General features: G+C 58.3%; 2 protein-coding genes across 4 annotated transcripts; one reads left to right on the plus strand and one right to left on the minus strand.

Annotated features, from left to right (window-relative positions):
- Window positions 1-469: 469 nt before the first annotated feature.
- On the plus strand, window positions 470-13,551 carry MFSD12 (major facilitator superfamily domain containing 12). Of its 2 annotated transcripts, none has more exons than XM_043912000.1 (10): window positions 470-915; window positions 5,852-6,062; window positions 7,758-7,893; window positions 7,989-8,171; window positions 8,470-8,562; window positions 8,647-8,739; window positions 9,222-9,392; window positions 9,478-9,572; window positions 10,573-10,703; window positions 12,829-13,551. In XM_043912000.1, the coding sequence occupies exons 1-10, from the start codon at window positions 618-620 to the stop codon at window positions 12,951-12,953; spliced, it is 1,536 nt and encodes a 511-aa protein (XP_043767935.1). In that variant the 5' UTR covers window positions 470-617; the 3' UTR covers window positions 12,954-13,551. The 2 variants fall into 2 exon arrangements, with proteins under 2 accessions (XP_043767935.1, XP_043767936.1); XM_043912001.1 differs by lacking the exon at window positions 12,829-13,551 and adding an exon at window positions 10,830-11,385 and having other exon boundaries at window positions 473-915.
- On the minus strand, window positions 11,578-16,816 carry C9H19orf71 (chromosome 9 C19orf71 homolog). Of its 2 annotated transcripts, none has more exons than XM_043912010.1 (4): window positions 16,244-16,816; window positions 12,094-12,332; window positions 11,864-11,989; window positions 11,578-11,775 (listed from the first exon to the last, which is right to left on the minus strand). In XM_043912010.1, exons 1-4 carry the CDS (start codon window positions 16,339-16,341, stop codon window positions 11,597-11,599), a joined length of 642 nt encoding a protein of 213 aa, XP_043767945.1. In that variant the 5' UTR covers window positions 16,342-16,816; the 3' UTR covers window positions 11,578-11,596. The 2 variants fall into 2 exon arrangements, with proteins under 2 accessions (XP_043767945.1, XP_043767944.1); XM_043912009.1 differs by having other exon boundaries at window positions 14,917-16,816.
- Between the last annotated feature and the right edge of the window lie 47 nt (window positions 16,817-16,863).

The raw sequence follows: 16,863 nt of genomic DNA on the forward strand, positions 1-16,863 counted from the left end.
TGATCATCCCCATTATCGTTAATAACTAATTAATTAGAACTAATGTGTTCTCTCTGCGTCGGACTGGGTCTCTCCAGGCCAGGAAATCACCGGGCCCCAAGCGAGGTCGGACTCAGACCGCTCTTCCACCCACCCGCGTCCCCAGCCTACTCCGTCCTCTCTGGCCCACAAGAGGCCTCGTAAACTTGCGGGCAGATTGAAACGGCGTGGGTCTTAAGGCGCGAGTCTGATTAGGGGCAGCCCTCCACCTGCGTGGGAGGGGGTCCGCAAACCGATGATAGAGCCGGTAGGCGCTAGGACCCCGCAGCCCCGGCGGGGCGGAACCCGCTGGCGCCCGGCACCGAGAGCCCATTTGCCCCCCGGGTCACGCCCCCTCTTCGTGATGATTGGCTTGCCTTCTCCGGCTTGCGGCTCCCATTGGCGAGAGTGGACGCCACTCCCGCGATTCCCCGCCCCGCCCGAGGTAGTCCTAGGTCCACCAGGACCGCCGCTGTAAAAGCGCTCGGCGGGGTGGGGCGGAGGGGAGAGGCGCAACCGGGAGGATTGGACGCGGACAGTCCGGCTCAGGGGTCCAGTCTGCCAGCGCCGGACGGACAGGCCGAGCCCGGAGCGCCGCCATGGGCCCGGGGCCCCCGGCGGCCGGAGCCGGAGCGCCCCCGCGACCGCTGTCCCTGGTCGCGCGGCTGAGCTACGCTGTGGGCCACTTCCTCAATGACCTGTGCGCGTCCATGTGGTTCACCTACCTGCTGCTCTACCTGCACTCGGTGCGCGCCTACAGCTCGCGCGGCGCCGGCCTGCTGCTGCTGCTCGGCCAGGTGGCCGACGGGCTGTGCACGCCCCTGGTGGGCTTTGAGGCTGACCGCGCCGCAGGCCGCTGCGCCCGCTTCGGCCCGCGCAAGGCCTGGCACCTGGTCGGTAAGCCCCGGTCCCGCTTCCCTCATCCGACTGCCGGCTCCTCTGTCCCACTGCTCAGTCCTCTATCTCTCCAGCCCATGAGCCTTCCCATCGGTCCGCTTAACTGCTCTGTACCCTTTGTCTGTCTGTCTGTCTGATGGCTGCTGGCTGACCTGTGGAGCCTCCTCCACGTGACTCTGGGTGTGACCCTCTAGTGTCACTTTTCTTCATCTGTCTGACGCTCAGGGGCACCCTGAACCGTCTCTGGGTTGGATCTTCCTGCCGGTGCCTCCCCTGTCAGTCTGTCTGGTCTGGCCTGACTTCTCTCCGTCTATGAGAGTGACTGCCGATGACACTCTGAGTTAGGTGGCCTAGAGCCCCGTGTCACTCTCTGTCCCCTCAGTGCACTTTGTCCGTCTGTTTTCTGCCCCATCTCGGGCAACATGGCAATTGGTGACTTTGGGGAGCTGCCCTGGGAACTGGGTTGTGGGCCAGGTGAGCCAGAAAGGTCAGGGTTCTATGCTTGTCCAGCCGATGGGATGGGGTTCTGCAGAGAAGATTACGGGGTTACCCTCTGTTCCTTCTGGGGGAGTTGCCTGGACTAGAGAGCTGTCTGCCAGGGGAGGAGGTAGGTGTCACAGGGGCAGGAGTACCCTCCCCAGTGCACACCCCTGATAAGGCCCAGCTCTTGGAGTCCCTCCTCTGCCTGCCTGGACCCTGGGCCCTGAGATTAGCTGCGGGCCACTTTGCCTACTGTTCTCTCCCTGGCAGAAGTACTAGCTGCATCCTGGCACTTGGGGCACGCCAGGCATTTCAGGAAGCAAAGCCAGGAATCCGGCCACTTATGAGAATTCAGGGTGGCAGCTTTTCAAGAGCCAGGAGGGCTGGCTAGTATCTCCCTGCCCCTGGGAACAGTGACTGAAGAGGCAGTTATTTACCCCTGGCCCTTATGAGTAACATATTTGCAAGGTTCAGCAGACCTCCAGGTTGCCTGCCGGTGGCCAGTGTTGCTATGTTTGCAGCAGCTCGGGGCTGTATTTCAGGTTTCTTAGACACTGACACAGCTCAGGCTGTTAGATGAGCAGCCAGGAAGGGGAGCAGGTACAGGCAGGTGACTCAGATCACAGACGGAGGTGTCCCTCCGCGGGCTCGCATTGGGATCGCTTACAGAGCCGAACCCGCAATCTCGAATGCAATTTTGTTCATAATAGTTGGGTAGGCTTGTTGACACACACAACAAAAAGGTCGTTCCTGGGCCAAAGAGGTGTGAGGACTCTTTTTGTTTTCTGGGATGGACAGATGAGACCCTTCTAAGGAGATGGAGCCCGCGGTGGGTAGGTGGCCCTGGCAGTGGATGCTGCCTGTTCAAAGGCCCTGAGATGGGACCTAGTAGCAGCCCCGACTCCCCTTTTGTAACCAGAGGGCCGAGCTTCAGTGAGGGTCTCTCCTGACCCCAGACCAAAATCTAAGTCCCCTAAACTGAAGGCTTTGTGTTTAGGCAAAACAGGTGTGGGGCATGGGTGCCCCAACCAGATATCAAGGCATCTACCTGCACCCTCCCCCTGCCTTGGGGTTAGCATATAGGAATATCCAGGAAGATCTGTGGGGAGAGGAAGCCAGGGTGGCCTCTTGTGAGGCCTGAGAAGGTGACTTGAATGAAGGTCACCTTGGCCACAGTGTCTGCTGGGGTCCAGCCCCAGCAGGATCCAGGGGGCACCCTCAGGATGAACGGCATCGGCGAGAGAGAGAGAAGACACGTGAGACCAGCCCTGATAGGGCCAAGTCTGTGAGGGAGAGAGAGAGAGAGAGAGAGTGACCAGACGGGGGGTGCAGCAGAGTCTGGCAATGCTTTATTTTTTACCGTGGCTTTTGTACCCTAAATTAGTACATTTCTAAGGGGAAGATAGTTTAACATTACATCAGCTTGTTCTTCACGAAACCAGGGTGTTTTCTGCATACTTCTTTGTTTATGAGGGTCTTGTACATTATCTTCTGGCCTTGGGGCCTATTAACATTTTATGCAAGTCAGGTGAATGTAAACCTATTTTCTGTTTCTATGGTGACCTTAACTGAAAGGTAGCAATCTCATAGGCCAACAGTACAGACTAGAAGTATAACCTTGTTAACATAAAAATTAATCCTTCTGCAGAAGTTGTCAGTTGCGTTTATCTAAGAAGTTTACCCCAGACTGACTCTGCGACTTTGGTGAGGCAGCCTCTGCCTAGCACTCCTGGCTGACAATTAACAACCATCTCATTGGTACCACACTAGGGCTAAGCTCTTATTTTTCTAGATCTTTAACTATATTAACAATGGTTTCTATAACACAACCTTAGCACATTAAAAGCAAAAACACAGCAAGCAAAACACAGCAAGCAAACATTAACCCAATAACCACTTTTAGAATAATTTTTCTTATGTTTTCTTAATAGGACTTCCTCACTCCCCAAAGGGCTCTATGTCTACTAGGGCCTTTATATGATCAGGTTCTTTATGCTATTTTATGATTAGGGTATTATGAGCAATCATGCATATTAGTACCAAGGGTATAAACGCATTTGCCAAACAAACTAAAACTAAAATACCAGCAAAGGAGTTTAAATTAAAACACTCCTTTTGCTCTGGATAATCTCATAAAATACCACCACCCAGGAAACTTATTGACAAGTTCTAAATTGATTCTTATTTGGAAAGAGATTGGGGAAGGCCTTCTGCCTGTGTCACAGAAATTAGGGAATAGTCTTTTGAAGCAAGCATCAGAAAGACAGATATCATCTTTAAGGTGAGCGCCGGGGGCAGCTTTTTGGAATCCCTGAAAACCTGATCCGCCTCGCCTGTCAGGTTTTCTCCTCATGACCTTGTCATGGGTGGGATCTCGTGAACTGGCCTTTTCGAAACCCCTGAAAACCTGATCTGTCTTCCCTGTCAGGTTTTCTCCCTCATGACCTTGTCATGGGTGGGATCTCGTGTGCCGACTCCTGGCAAGTGTCCACTTCCACTCTATTTCGCCCCTGAATCTGTGGGTAGTGGGGATGGACTCAATGTTCACCTTGATGAGCATCTGGGCTCCCCTTCTAGCCCATGGAGGACCCAGAGAGCAAGACATGGATACTCCTCTGGGGTCCAGGCTGGGGCAGGTGAGTAGACTGGACTTCATAAGGAAGAAGCAGAGCACTGGAGGGGGCATTAGCTTTGGGGTTTTGGAGGATGAATAAGAGTGTGTGCTTATGGGGCAGCATTCCAAGTAGTTGAAACAGCATTTGCAAAGGTGTGAAGTCTCATGGCTTTGAAGTTGCTGAGACAGGAAGTGGCTCAGAGTAGTAGGAGCTCCCAATTTCACACATTAACTCTTAATCCTCATACCCATCTTGTGGGATATTTTCATTACCCCACAAGGTAATGTAGGCAAAGGCCCAGAGATGTAAAGTCATTTGCCCAAAGTCCGGCAGCCAGGCAGCCTGGGGCACTGACAATGGTTAACTACCCAAGCAGTGGCAGGGTAGAGTCTGGCCAGAGCAGCACATTCTTCTGACCAGAGGCTACAGTTCCTGTCTGGCCTTGAGTGGCCACCAGACCTCCAGGCATCTGCCCGGGGTGCCCCTCCCAGGCACCAGTTCCAGAGAAATAGCAAGGGTGATTTTGGTTTCAGTTCCCAATCCCTGGACTGCGGGGGCGGGCCCAGGGTCTGGAGGATGAGGTCACCTCCAGAGCCCGAGCCAGGGCAGGAAAGAGGAAGAACGGAAGTCTGACTCTGGGCCCTCCGGGGATGGGAGGAGAAGGGTGGAGGGCCGGACTCTTAGCTCCATAGTTCACTCTGTGGGCCTCAGTTTCCTCATCAGGAGATGGGGTTAATAATAACATGTCCTGCTTTGGGCTGTAAACAGAGGCCACTGTTATTATTCACTCATTGAAAAGATCTTGGTGTGCCAGGCTCTGTAATGGGTGCCAGGGACACAGAAGTGACTTGGAGAGACCTGTTAACCACCGTCAGACAGACAGACGAAGAATTCCTGTGAGTGCTAAGGGACGTGAAGAAGAGAAAGCAGGGTACAGACAGTGTCAGGGTGGGGAGGGGACTGCTGGCAATGGAGCTGGTGGCGGGGGACGGGGGGAGCCTTTTGGAGGAGGTGACATTTGAGCTGAGTCCCAGGCGATGGAGAGGAGTGGGTCTTGCTCAGATGCTGTGGGGAGAAGCATTCCAGGCAGAGGGCACAGATGGTGCAAAGGCCCTGGGGCAGGAGGAGCAGCTAGAGGCCCCAGTACCTGGAGCAGAGTGAGCTGAGGGGAGGAAGGGGGAGGAGGGGAGGGCAGGGCCTTTGAGGCCTTGAGAAGGACCTGTGCTTGTTCTGAGGAATTAGGGTATTTTCCAGGAAGAGGCCCCCTCATGGGCTGATGGGGACACTAGGGTTCAGGGAGGGCAGGGTCCAACCAGCCCCACCCAGCATCACCTGGTAGGACCCGGGAGGAAAAGTCCTTGGTGGGGAGGTAGGAAGGGGAAGTGGTGGGCGCTTCCGCAGGGGACCCCGCAGTGCTCTTTCAACCTGCTGCATGGCCTCAAGCTCTGCTTCAGTTTCTCGAGCTGTCACCTAGGGGGCGAGCTTGGGGAGTCCTGAGCTGGCATGGGGCCCCCCATTCCTGCCCCTCATCACCTGCCCCTGCCCCCACGTGGGTACGGCATGTGACCTACTCCACACACAGGGGCAGGTAGCCTGGATGGGGAGGCCCAGCTCCTCTGTCCTGTTTGGGTGTGTGTCCTCAGGCGGACCCCTAGATCTCTCTGCTTTAGTTTCCCTATCTGTCACAGGGCTGTAAGCCCAGGGAGCCCTGGGCCTCTGACCCTCACTCACTGTGTAAGCTTGTCTGTGTCTGGGTTTTGGCCCCACCCAGTCACCTGGGGAGCCCAGGGCCAGTGTGGGAAGGCCCTGCAATGTGCCGTCCCCACTCTGCTTGTTCACAGGCACCATCTGTGTCCTGCTGTCCTTCCCCTTCATCTTCAGCCCCTGCCTGGGCTGCGGGGCCTCCACGCCTGAGTGGGCCGCCCTCCTCTACTACGGGCCCTTCATTGTGATCTTCCAGTTCGGCTGGGCTGCTACACAAATCGCCCACCTCAGCCTCATCCCAGAGCTCGTCACCAACGACCATGAGAAGGTGGAGCTCACAGCTCTGAGGTACCACCTTTGGGGCAGGGCAGGGTGGGGCAGGGGGCCCAGGGCAACCTACCACGTCTGAGCTCTGCTTGGCTGTGTGGCTCTGGGTCTCAGCCCCAGAATGGACATTGTCAATCAGTGTATCATTCAGCTGTTGCTGCGTAACAAATAGCACCGCATCAGCGGCTTCAGACAGCACATATAGACTGCCTCACAGTTCTGGCAGGTGAGGAGTCTGGCTTAGCTTAGCTGGGTTCTCAGCTTCAGGCTTGAGGCTGCAGTTGAGGTGTCGGCTGAGGTTTCAGCTCCCTCTGCCCCGCTTACGTTGTCATCGTTTGCTGTGTTTGCTTCCTTTTAGAAGTCCTGGGGTTTGCTACTGCTTTGTGGCCAGCACGAGAGTCTCTGATCTCAGGGACAGTGTGAGCCTTCTTTCTGAGGGTCACTTAATTAGGTCAGGCCCACCCAGGATGTGCTCAGTCACTCAGTCATGTCCGACTCTTTGCGACCCCATGAACTGTAAGCCAGACACCTCTATCCATGGAATTTTCCGGGCAAGGATACTGGAGTGGGTTGCCATTTCCTTCTCCAGGAGGCCTACCCAGGATAGTCTGTCTTAATTACATCTGCAAAATCCCTTGATCTTTGCCATAGGATGTTATCTTAACATGGCCTGACATCCCATTGTATTCATAGGTTCCGTTCCCCAAGGGGAGGGGGTTAGACAGAGAGGAAGCAGGGCAGGGGGATCTCTGGGCATCTTAGCATCCTGCCTGTCACATGTGGGTACAGCTGGCCCCCAGACCACCCACTGACTTGCTTAAAGGTGGTGATTCTAGGTGCAGTGGTAGCAGGAGCCCTTTAGAACCCTTGCTGTGTGTGAGCACAGGAAACCATCTTTCACTCTCAGGACAAGCCCGGGAGGTTGATTGACATGTGCCCAGGGAGAGGGTTTGAGCGCAGCAGGGCCTATGTAGGGGGAGCGGGGATCAGGAAGTGACTGTTGGGCAGGAGGGATGTCGCTCCTGCAGGTGGCCGTTCAGGCATGAATGCTGGTCATGAGGCTCCGCCTGTCCATGGCCCAGTTCCCCATTAGGGCTGGGAGCTGCAGGCACTAACGGCATCGGGGGATTGCCCAATGACCGGGGCCCCCAAAGGCCCCAGCTGAGGGGGGCGGGCTGGGCTCATAGAGCTCAAGCTCTGGGTGCTTTCTACCCACAAGAGCTTTACCAAGCCTGTCTCGTGACTCTGGGGGTGTTCTTGTTTTCACTTTCAGAAAGGGAAATGGAGTCTCAGTGAGACCCAGAGGCTCCTTATGTGGCGAGGCCCTGGGGGACAGGGCTCAGGGTCTGCAGGCAGGTGCGGGCCCGGGTGATTCTGCTCAGCAGAAGCCCAGGGTTTCTAAGTATCTCAGCTTCTCAGGTCTCTGGGGTGCAGCCTTGACTTGGCCCTGCTTCGCGGAATCTCTGCACTCTGGGCCCTGGGCAGGCAGGACCTTGTGGTGGAGTCTTGGTTCAGAGCAGGAAGTCTGATAATATGGAGGCTGGGGAAACTGAGGCCAGCAGAGGCTTTCCAGGGACTACCTGATGTGTTGGTGGCTGACATCATGTGGCCAGGACTTCCCCAGGTATGGCCAGCATCTCTGACTGGGTGGCCGCCTGGGAAGGAAGCGGTTGTGTGGCTTCTGGGCGGCCTCTCTGAGGCCTGACTGTCCCGCAGGTACGCCTTCACTGTGGTGGCCAACATCACCGTCTATGGAGCTGCCTGGCTTCTGCTACACCTGCAGGGCTCATCCACCGGCCCCACCGAGGATGTCAGCGACCAACTAGGGGTCCAGGATGTGCCAGTGTTCCGGGTGAGCTGGGGGGGCTGGGAGAGGTGTTTCCAAGGTCCTGAACTCAGGGTTCGGGCCAAGTGTCACTGCTGACCCCTCTCCTACCCGGTCCCCAGAACCTCTCCCTGCTGGTGGTGGGTGTCGGAGCTGTCTTCTCACTGCTGTTCCACCTGGGCACCAGGGAGGGGCGCCGGCGGCAGGTGGAGGAGCCCGGTGAACACAGCCCCCTGTTGGCTCCCTCTACTGCCCAGCCCTTGCTGCTCTGGAAACACTGGCTTCGAGAGCCGGCCTTTTATCAGGTATGACAGCGGCGGGGAGGGGGGTCAAAGAAGGTTGGGGTTTATGCTCCTCCCCCACCAGGGCCCTCGCTGTGTGGGGCTGCAGGCAGGGACGGCAGACACTAGAGCAAATGTACCCCTTCCCCAGTCCACACCCAGGACAGACATTACTACTAGATCCCTGCTATCTCCTCCACCTGACCAGCTAGGTGGTCACTACTAATGGTCAGGTGCCAGCTTCAGGGTGGCAAGCTGCAGGGTGACTCATCCTGACTTGCCACCCTGTCCCCTTGGCCGCATGCTCCCTCTGTGTTCCTAGGTTGGCCTGCTGTACATGAGCACGAGGCTCATTGTGAACCTGTCCCAGACGTACATAACCATGTACCTCACCTACTCCCTCCACCTGCCCAAGGTGAGCCAGGCGGGCAGGCTGGGGCAGGGGTCCCTGAGCCTGCTGAGCAGGGCCTGATGTGCTTGCGCCCTCTCCACCCCACAGAGGTTCATCGCCACCATCCCACTGGTGATGTACCTTAGCGGTTTCTGCTCCTCCTTCCTCATGAAGCCAGTGAACAAGTGCATCGGGAGGAATGTGAGTGGGCAGGTGGGGAGGGGGGGTGCCCCCAGAATCTGGGCAACTCTGGACAGGGCACCCACATCCTGGAGGAACCCCAAGATGGGTAACGAGTTGTAGAATCTGGGCTTTGAGCACCCTGTGTCCACCCACAGCCCTCTAGAGGTCAGGAGTGGGGGTGGCAGGTATGACTGAGGAACCAAACACTTCACTTGATTTCCTTTATTAACTCGTGTTGAGACATGAGTAGCCACCAGTCTCTAGTGGCAGCCATGACAGACTGCTTAGCTGTAGAACATGCGCTCCATGGATCACTCAGTATCAGCAGACTCAGAACCTTGGAATTCTCTGAGGTCAGATTTGGGGGCTCCTTAGGGATGACCCAACTCAGTCCTCTTGTTTGCTGGGGCTGGGGGCTGGATTGGAAACCAGAAACGGCTGGTGTCCAGCTCAGGCCTGCCCAATGAGGTGGGCCTGATGCCGGGCTGGGTGCTCTGCAGATGACCTACTTCGTGGGCCTCCTGGTGATCCTGGCCTTTGCAGCCTGGGTGGCGCTGGCAGAGGAGCTGGGCATGGCTGTGTATGTGGCGGCTGTGTTGCTGGGCATGGGCTGTGCCACCATCCTGGTCACCTCGTTGGCCATGACGGCTGACCTCATTGGCCCTCACACGGTAGGGCTGCTGAGAGGGGCCGGGTTGAGGCTGGGGACCGGGGCCGAGGCCTGGGGTGCTGAGCCCCCTGCCTCTGTCCCCCCAGCACAGTGGAGCATTCGTGTATGGCGCCATGAGCTTCTCAGACAAGGTGGCCAATGGGCTGGCAGTTATGGCCATCCAGAGCCTGCACCCCTGCTCGTGAGTACCCCACCCAGCCGTTGTCATGTCTAGTAAGGTGTGCCAAGCCTATGCTGTATGCCAGGCACTGCCCGCAGTCTGTGGGTTCCATGACCGACAGAAGATCCCAGCACAGTGGTGGTGGCCTCGGAGTCAGGGAGACCAGGTTATTCCCCACTTCAAGCACCCATTTATTCAGAGTGGACAGTGTGTCCTGTGCTGGGCGCTGACGACACAAAGATGGGTTGAGTGATGGGAGTGGGGAAGCCTGGAATCCCTGTCATTCAGACCCTTAGGACTTAGGGTTCCAGGCACATTAATATCCCATGAATAAATGTGTACAAGGGCATGAAGGACACCACTTAGGGAGGCCTGACTAGGGCAAGAGGTCAGGAAGGGCTTCCTTGAGGTGACATGGGATCCAAGACCTGGGGGATGTCAGGGATTTCTAGGTAAATGGAGAGGAAGAGCCTGTGCAAAGGCCCTGGGGCAGGACCAGGCCTGGTGTGTTGAAAGAACAGTGGAGAAGGCCTGGGTGTCTGGAGAGTGAGGAGGCCAGGGCAGGGAGGGGATGGCGCAAGTTGTGCAGGGGCAGCAGCCTGGGAGGATGACTGCAGGGGTTGGGGCTGGGGTGGGGTGGCTCCGAGCCCTGTGGGCAGAGGAGGGGTGGGCCTGACTCAGTTGCTCACTGCGCCCTCTAGTGGCTGCTGGAAGGACAGATGGGGCAGAAGCTGGGAACACTGGGTGGGGACTAGGGTATAGGGTGGTGGGGGTAGTGCTGGGCTGGACTGGGTTAGGGCTCCTGAGGGAGGACAAATGGGGAGTCTAGGATAGACTGAAGGCAGAGCTGAGCTTACTGGGTGAGGTATCAGATGTTGGAGGAGATAAAGGGGTGGAGGGTGAGCCCTGGCCCTGGCCTGAGTGCCAGAAAAGCTTGGGCACCAGCTGAGAGGAGCAGGAGGTCCAGCCTGGGGCCGAGGGTACCTAGTGATAGCTCTCACTCCCTCTTGCTCCTCCCCAGCTTGGAGCTCTGCTGCAAAGCCTGTGTGGCTTTCTACCACTGGGTGATGGTGGTCGTGACAGGTGGTGTGGGCGTGGCCGCCACCCTGGCTCTGTGCAGTCTCCTGGTCTGGCCCATCCGCCTTCGGAGATGTGAGTCGTAGGCACCCCCACCCCACAAAAACCCCAACCAGTCCTGGGTGGTGGTAGGTCTGGGACGGCGGGGCCAGAACTGGCCAGCCCATCCCCCCAACCCCACTCCCACCCCTTCTCTTGCAGGGGACCCTGGAGCCTAGCCCTGACCCCACCCCGTGGTCCCTTGCCCTTTGTAAATTAACCTCGACTGTGAACATCTGATGCCCAGAGGTCTGGAGCAGCGCCTCCGCTCCCTCCCCTGCCTTGTCCTGTCTCTGCCTGGCTGTGGGTGGAGGTCAGAATGGGTGAGGTCCCAGCAGCTTATCCCTGCTGGGGTAAGGGGAGGACACGGAACTGGCGGGATCCTTGTGGTTTGGTGTACTCCAGTGCCAACTCTAACCCACCCCCCACCGTCTGGATGATGGGGGTGCTTTGTGTTATGTGGGGCTGGATATGAGGGTCCTGGGCCCAGGGGCTGCAGGGAGCTCGGCCCTGGCTAGCCAAGGGTTTCCCGGGTGCCACCAGGCCCTGGAGGACAGAGCTGTCACTGAGCCTGCCAGGAGCCCCAACATCAGGGTTGGGGGGCCGGGCCCAAACCCTGGCCGTGGAGGCGGCGAGGCTCAGCGTGCCTGGCTGGGGTCCCCAAGTGCAATCCCCTGTGCCCAGGCCACTGCTGACCACGAATAAAGAGTTGCCTGGGGCCAGGACTGTGCCTTGGCGGTTTGCCTGGGGCCCGGGGCAGGGCCGGAGTGGGCGTCTGTCTGCCTCTGCCTCGAGCTTGGTCACCAGGGTCTCCCTTTATCTGACTGCCCCCAGGCCTCGGCCCCAGAGGTGGACGGACGCCCAGGGCGGGTGGGAGTGGTGGCGCCTGCGCCCCTGCAGAGCCGTGTCGGGCAGCAGCACGATCTTTATCAGTGACTGGGTGTGTAGACGGGCGGGGGCCGCTGGTTGGTAGCGGGACAGTAGGGTTCCAGGCCCCACTGCCGGTAGTTCTGGGCGGTGTAGCGCGGGCGCTGGGGCGCTGACAGGTACCGCACGTAGTCAGACGCCCGCCATAGCGGTTCCACCCCGAAGCGGTGCCTGTTGACGGCTGCGGGGCGGGGCCAGGACCCGGGTCACGGCTGGCCCCGCCCCCTGGCGGTCCCGCCTCGAGCCCCGCCCCCTGCCCCGGGCCTCACCGAATTCTTTGCCCCTGATGGGCCTGTCCTTCCACAGCACGCTTCCCCACCGAGTGCTGGGGTCTGTGTACTGCGCGGGGATGATGGGGTCGTACCAGGCCGTCTCCCGCACACGCTGGGTGTAGGCTGCGGGGTGGGGGTTGGGGTCAGCTCCGCACCTCCGGCCCCACCTGTTTTCCGGGCCTGGGGACGGTGGGGGAAGGTAGGAGCGGGAGGGGACGGGCGCTCACCCGAAGGCAGGCTGCGCTCCCGGTGGCCATAGCATCCGTGCCAGCGGGAATAAGCCTCACGGTACGGGCTGTCCGGAGCCCGTGGGAGCGTGTACCAGGCTTCCCGGGAGTCCGAGTTGGTCAGGCCCGTGTAACATAGCTGGCCGGCCGCATCGCGTCCCACGGGCGTGTACTTCCAGCGCGTGGCCTGCTTAATGGCCGGAGTCCAGCGGGGCCCCTCCTGGGACAGGTAGTCATCGCTGTGGACGGGGGAGGAGAGAGACTGAGCTTGCAGCCCCCCTGCCCTCCCTGGGCCCCTCTATCCTCTTTGCTGGCATCCGGGTGCAGAGGCAGAGGCCCGGCCAGAGGTGCAGGAGGCTGCCCCCTGGTAGTCCCTCCTCTCTACCCCATCCTCCCCGACCCCCAGGAGCCTCTTAAATGCTTCTTCACCTTTTCTGCTTTTCTTGCCTCTACTAAGTCCCTTGTCCAACCTCACAGACCTGCAGGCCCTTTCCTCCAGGAAGCCACCCTAGCCTGGAAGTGTACTGGGAGGAAGTGGTCTCAGCTACAGCTGAGTGAGTGGCCCAGGTTTCACTGTGACTGGTCTGACCTGGGAGCCATGGGCTGGGGATCCAGGAAAAGCGTGTGGAGAGGCCTAGGCTCCCAGGAAGTGCCCTCACCATTCCTCTAAGTCCCCAGGGACACCTAGGCTCTAAGACTGGCTCACATTTAAAGCACCTATGCCTCCTGTTCCAGGGGCCTCTGGTACCAGAGCCTCTCCCAGGCTGAGCACCTCAGAGCGGCTTCCCAGAGGAGAAGGTAGCAGTGATGTGAGGCACGCAGCTCATGCAAAGGTCCTGGGGCAGCGGGGGAAGATGTAAGAACTGAGGCCGGCAGAGCCGAGGGAAGTGGAAATATGCTGATGGTGACACTAACACCTCAAGGAGGCATCATTAAAACTAAAGCTCCCCTTCCAGACATCCTGGCAGCACCACTGCCGGGGGGACAGAGGTGAGCAGTGTGCGGTGACCTGGCAGTCTAGCTCCAGGGACGTGGGTGCCCCAGGGAATGAGCCTGTGACCCCAAGATGGTGCCAGCAGGGCTGCTGACTAAGCCATCTCCTATGTGCCTGCTTGGGGTTCTCACCCCACAGGGCAAACCAGAAAGAGGAGAGCGTGGCCTGCTGTGTTTGGGGCACAGGTCTCGGGAAGTGGCCGTGGGCTGGGTTTGCTGCTTGCAGGGAGGGGAGTTGCGGGCCCCACCCTTTTGAGCTACAAAATGAACTGGAACCACAAAGTGCACGTGGTTTGTGGAAAGGAATTTAAACAGTCTAAAACAACACACAATGAAAAGTGTCTGTGTCAATTATTACCTCAAAAAATAAAAACACTGCATTACAGCTGAAAGAAAAATGTTTTCCTCCTAATAAATGAAGCCTTCTAGGTCTAGAATCTAGAGACCTGCTGGCATTTCAAGAAATGTGCTCTGCTTAGTTGCTCAGTCGTGTCCGACTCTTTGCGACCCCATGGACTGTAGCTCGCCAGGCTCTTCTGACCATGGGGATTCTCCAGGCAAGAATATTGGAGTGGGTTTCCATGCCCTCCTCCAGAGGATCTTCCTAACTGAGGGATGGAAGCCAGGTCTCTTGCATTGCAGGTGGATTCTTTACCAGCTCAGTCACCAGGGAAGCCCAGCGTTTAATAAAGCCCTGAGAAAAGCTCATCCCCCATCCCGGCTGCCAGCCCTGACCCTCCCTGTTGTTCCCCCAGCCCTCACTGCTGTCCATTCCCTCACAGTAGTGTCTGCACACACCTGTGTCCCACTGCACACCTGTGGGACCCTGCTTCAATCGAGGTGGCACAGCTTTTTCTTGGAAATGCAGCACCCAGGGGGCTCGCTCACCTTTTTTTGTAAAGCTGCATAGTATTATAGTTTGTTCATGATTTAATGGATCCTCTAATGGGTTGAAGGTGTCCCCCAAGTTCCTGTCTACCTGCAATCTCAGAATGTGATCTTATTTGGAGATAAGGTCTTAGCAGATGTAACTCCAGAGGGGGTGGGGCTTCCCTGGGGGCTCAGTGGTAAAGAATCCACCTATGCCAATGTAGACACATGTGCAATCCCTGGTCCAGAAAGATCCTACATGCCGTGAGGCAACTAAAGCCCGTGTGCCTACTGAGCCTGTGTCTTCAAGCCCAGGAGTCACAACTAGTGAAGCCTGAACACTCTAGAGCCTGTGCTCCACAGCAAAAGAACCCGCTGTAACGAGAAGCCCGTGTAGCAACAAAGACCCAGCACAGTCCAAACAAGGGTCACGCTGGGTCAGGAAGGCCCTAACATGACCCTGATGCAGACTCCCAGTAAGGCAGGGGATCTGGACGGGCAGGGGAGAAGGTCACGTGATGCGGAGGCAGTGTGGGTGATGCCTTTACAAGCCAAGGGATGCCACCGACCGCCCGCACCCCCAGAGCCCAGAGGGCCAGGGGACAGGCGCCCCCTTGTGGCCTCAAGAGCACCCCCCCCAACCCTGCAGACAGACAGCTTGGTCTTGGACTTCCGGCCCCCCGAGAAGGGAGAGTGTATTCTGTGCCCCTCGTGGAAACTGGTTCAGCAGCGTGGGGTTCACAGGACCCTCTGCTCTGCCGGCTGTGTGCACGCACGCATGCTGTGTTGTGCAGGCATGAACCACGTGAACCTGCAAGGACTCCTGCCAGGTCTCAAGCCAGGCACGGGTGGGAGGGGATGGGTGCCGGGAGCAGCCAGGTTAGGACAGGGAGGCTTTATGAAGGACTGAGGTTGGTGGGAAGCAAACCTGGGGGGCGGCACAGGGCAGCACATGCTCACCTGTAGAGAGGTGGAGGGAAATCCACTTCCAGGGTCCCCCGGGGGACACAGGGCCAGGCAGCCTGCCGCCTCAGGGTCTGCATGTCTGCCTCTGCGTGCCTGGGGGCTCCTGCCTCCAAGTCCTGTGGGGCCATTGTTGACAGCGACAAAGGCCACCCCAGTGTCCTGGCAACAGCTGGGCCTACTGGCCCTCAGCCAAGCCACTGCCTCCCTCCCTCAGGAGAGGGGCCTGTGGTGGAGCTCCTGGGTTGGGCCGGCCTGGGGCTCGGTCCACCTGCCTCTTCTCTGTCCCCCAACACCCCCACAGGAGCATCTTGGAACAGAACCAACTTTCTGAATTTCCCTTCCACAATCTCAGCTCCACCTTCTCCCCGCATCCAGTCCTCTACCCAGAGAGTCTACACACGTGTGTTCACAACAGCACCAGCCACCACAGCCAGAGTGGAAGCAACCCAAACGCCCACCAACTGCAGAACAGAAACCCCACGCAGGCTTCCTCCATGCGCGGAGCGCGTCTCAGCACAGAGTGGAGTGACGCCCTGACATGACCCTGAAAGCACGACGCTCAGTGAGAGCAGCAGACACAGAAGGGCACACAAGGGTGTGACTCCACTGACGGGAAACGTCCAGAACAGGCCTACCCACAGACACAGAGTGGGTTTCTGGTTGTCAGGGGCTGGGGAGGGGGAAGAGGGGGTGACTGCTGATGGGGACAGGGCTTCTTTTCGGGGATGGAAAATTCTGGAACTGAACAGTGATGATGGTAGCACAACGTAGTATACATACTAAAAACATACTGAATTGTACACCTTAATATGTTATGCACATTTCACCACACACACAAAAATGAACAAATCCAGAATCTGCTGTCTTTCACCATCTCCAGCAGCTTGTGGCCACAGTCTGGCCAGCACCTGCCAGGGCACAGCCTCCTCCCTGGTCCCTTCCCACCTGTGTCCAGGTCTCCACACAGCAACCTGGTCCTGTTCCACCTCCTTGGGGGTAAAAGCCCAAATCCTCTCCTCAGCCCACCAGGCCCTGCCTGACCTCCCCCATCCCCTCCCTTCCTTCCCCTCCTCCCTCTCGCCCACTTGCTCACACACAGGCCTCTCTCCTCTGTTCCTCCAACATGGTCCTTCCCCAGGGCCTTTGCACAGCTATGCCCACGGCTTGGGGCACCACCTCAGCGTGGCTGTGTCCGTGCCCCACACTGGACCCTTGCTCCCACCTCAGCCCTGGGCTTAGAGCTGCCTCTTCCCAAGGCCTCCTGCCCCCCCGCTTCATGCTGTGCCAGCCACATGCACTTAACACTCGACTGTCCACTCACCTGCACAACAGAAGCTGCTCAAGTGGGGACTCTGGCCTCCCTCGTCCCCACTGCCCAGGACAGAGATCTTCACAGGACGTACCACCAGTCGTGGGCATCTGCTCACTGCAGGGGCCTCACCTCGTTTCTTCTCAGGACCCTCTGGGGTCCCCACCTGGACGGCCCATCCAGTGTCACAGCCCCTCCAGCCTGGTTGCTTTCCTCCCTGTCTCACCTTCAGCTGTCACTAACACCCTTCCCCTTTGTCAGTCTAGGAGCAATCGAAACAAGTCCTAACCCCCGAGCCCCACCCCCAAGCCCGGGGCACTGAGTCAGTCCTTGCTGTCTATTCACCCCACCATCCCTGGGTCCACCCTCTCACTCCCACAGACCCTGCCACAAGCTGGGGTGCAAGGACTGGCATAGATCAGGGATCCAGGCATTCAGGGACACTGGCACTCCCTGTTGACCACCTGCAAGTGGCCTCCTCAGCCTGTCACCGCCTGCTTGTGACATTCAGGCTGCTCTGGGGTTATGGTGAGTGCAGACCATCAGTGCCAAACACATCGACAGACTGACAGCCCCACTGGGCATGACCATGTGGTTGGCTCTCCCACCTGCCGCCCACTCCCATGCCCAGC

Source organism: Cervus elaphus, chromosome 9 (genome assembly GCF_910594005.1).
Source record: "Cervus elaphus chromosome 9, mCerEla1.1, whole genome shotgun sequence".
Lineage (NCBI taxonomy): Eukaryota > Metazoa > Chordata > Mammalia > Artiodactyla > Cervidae > Cervus > Cervus elaphus.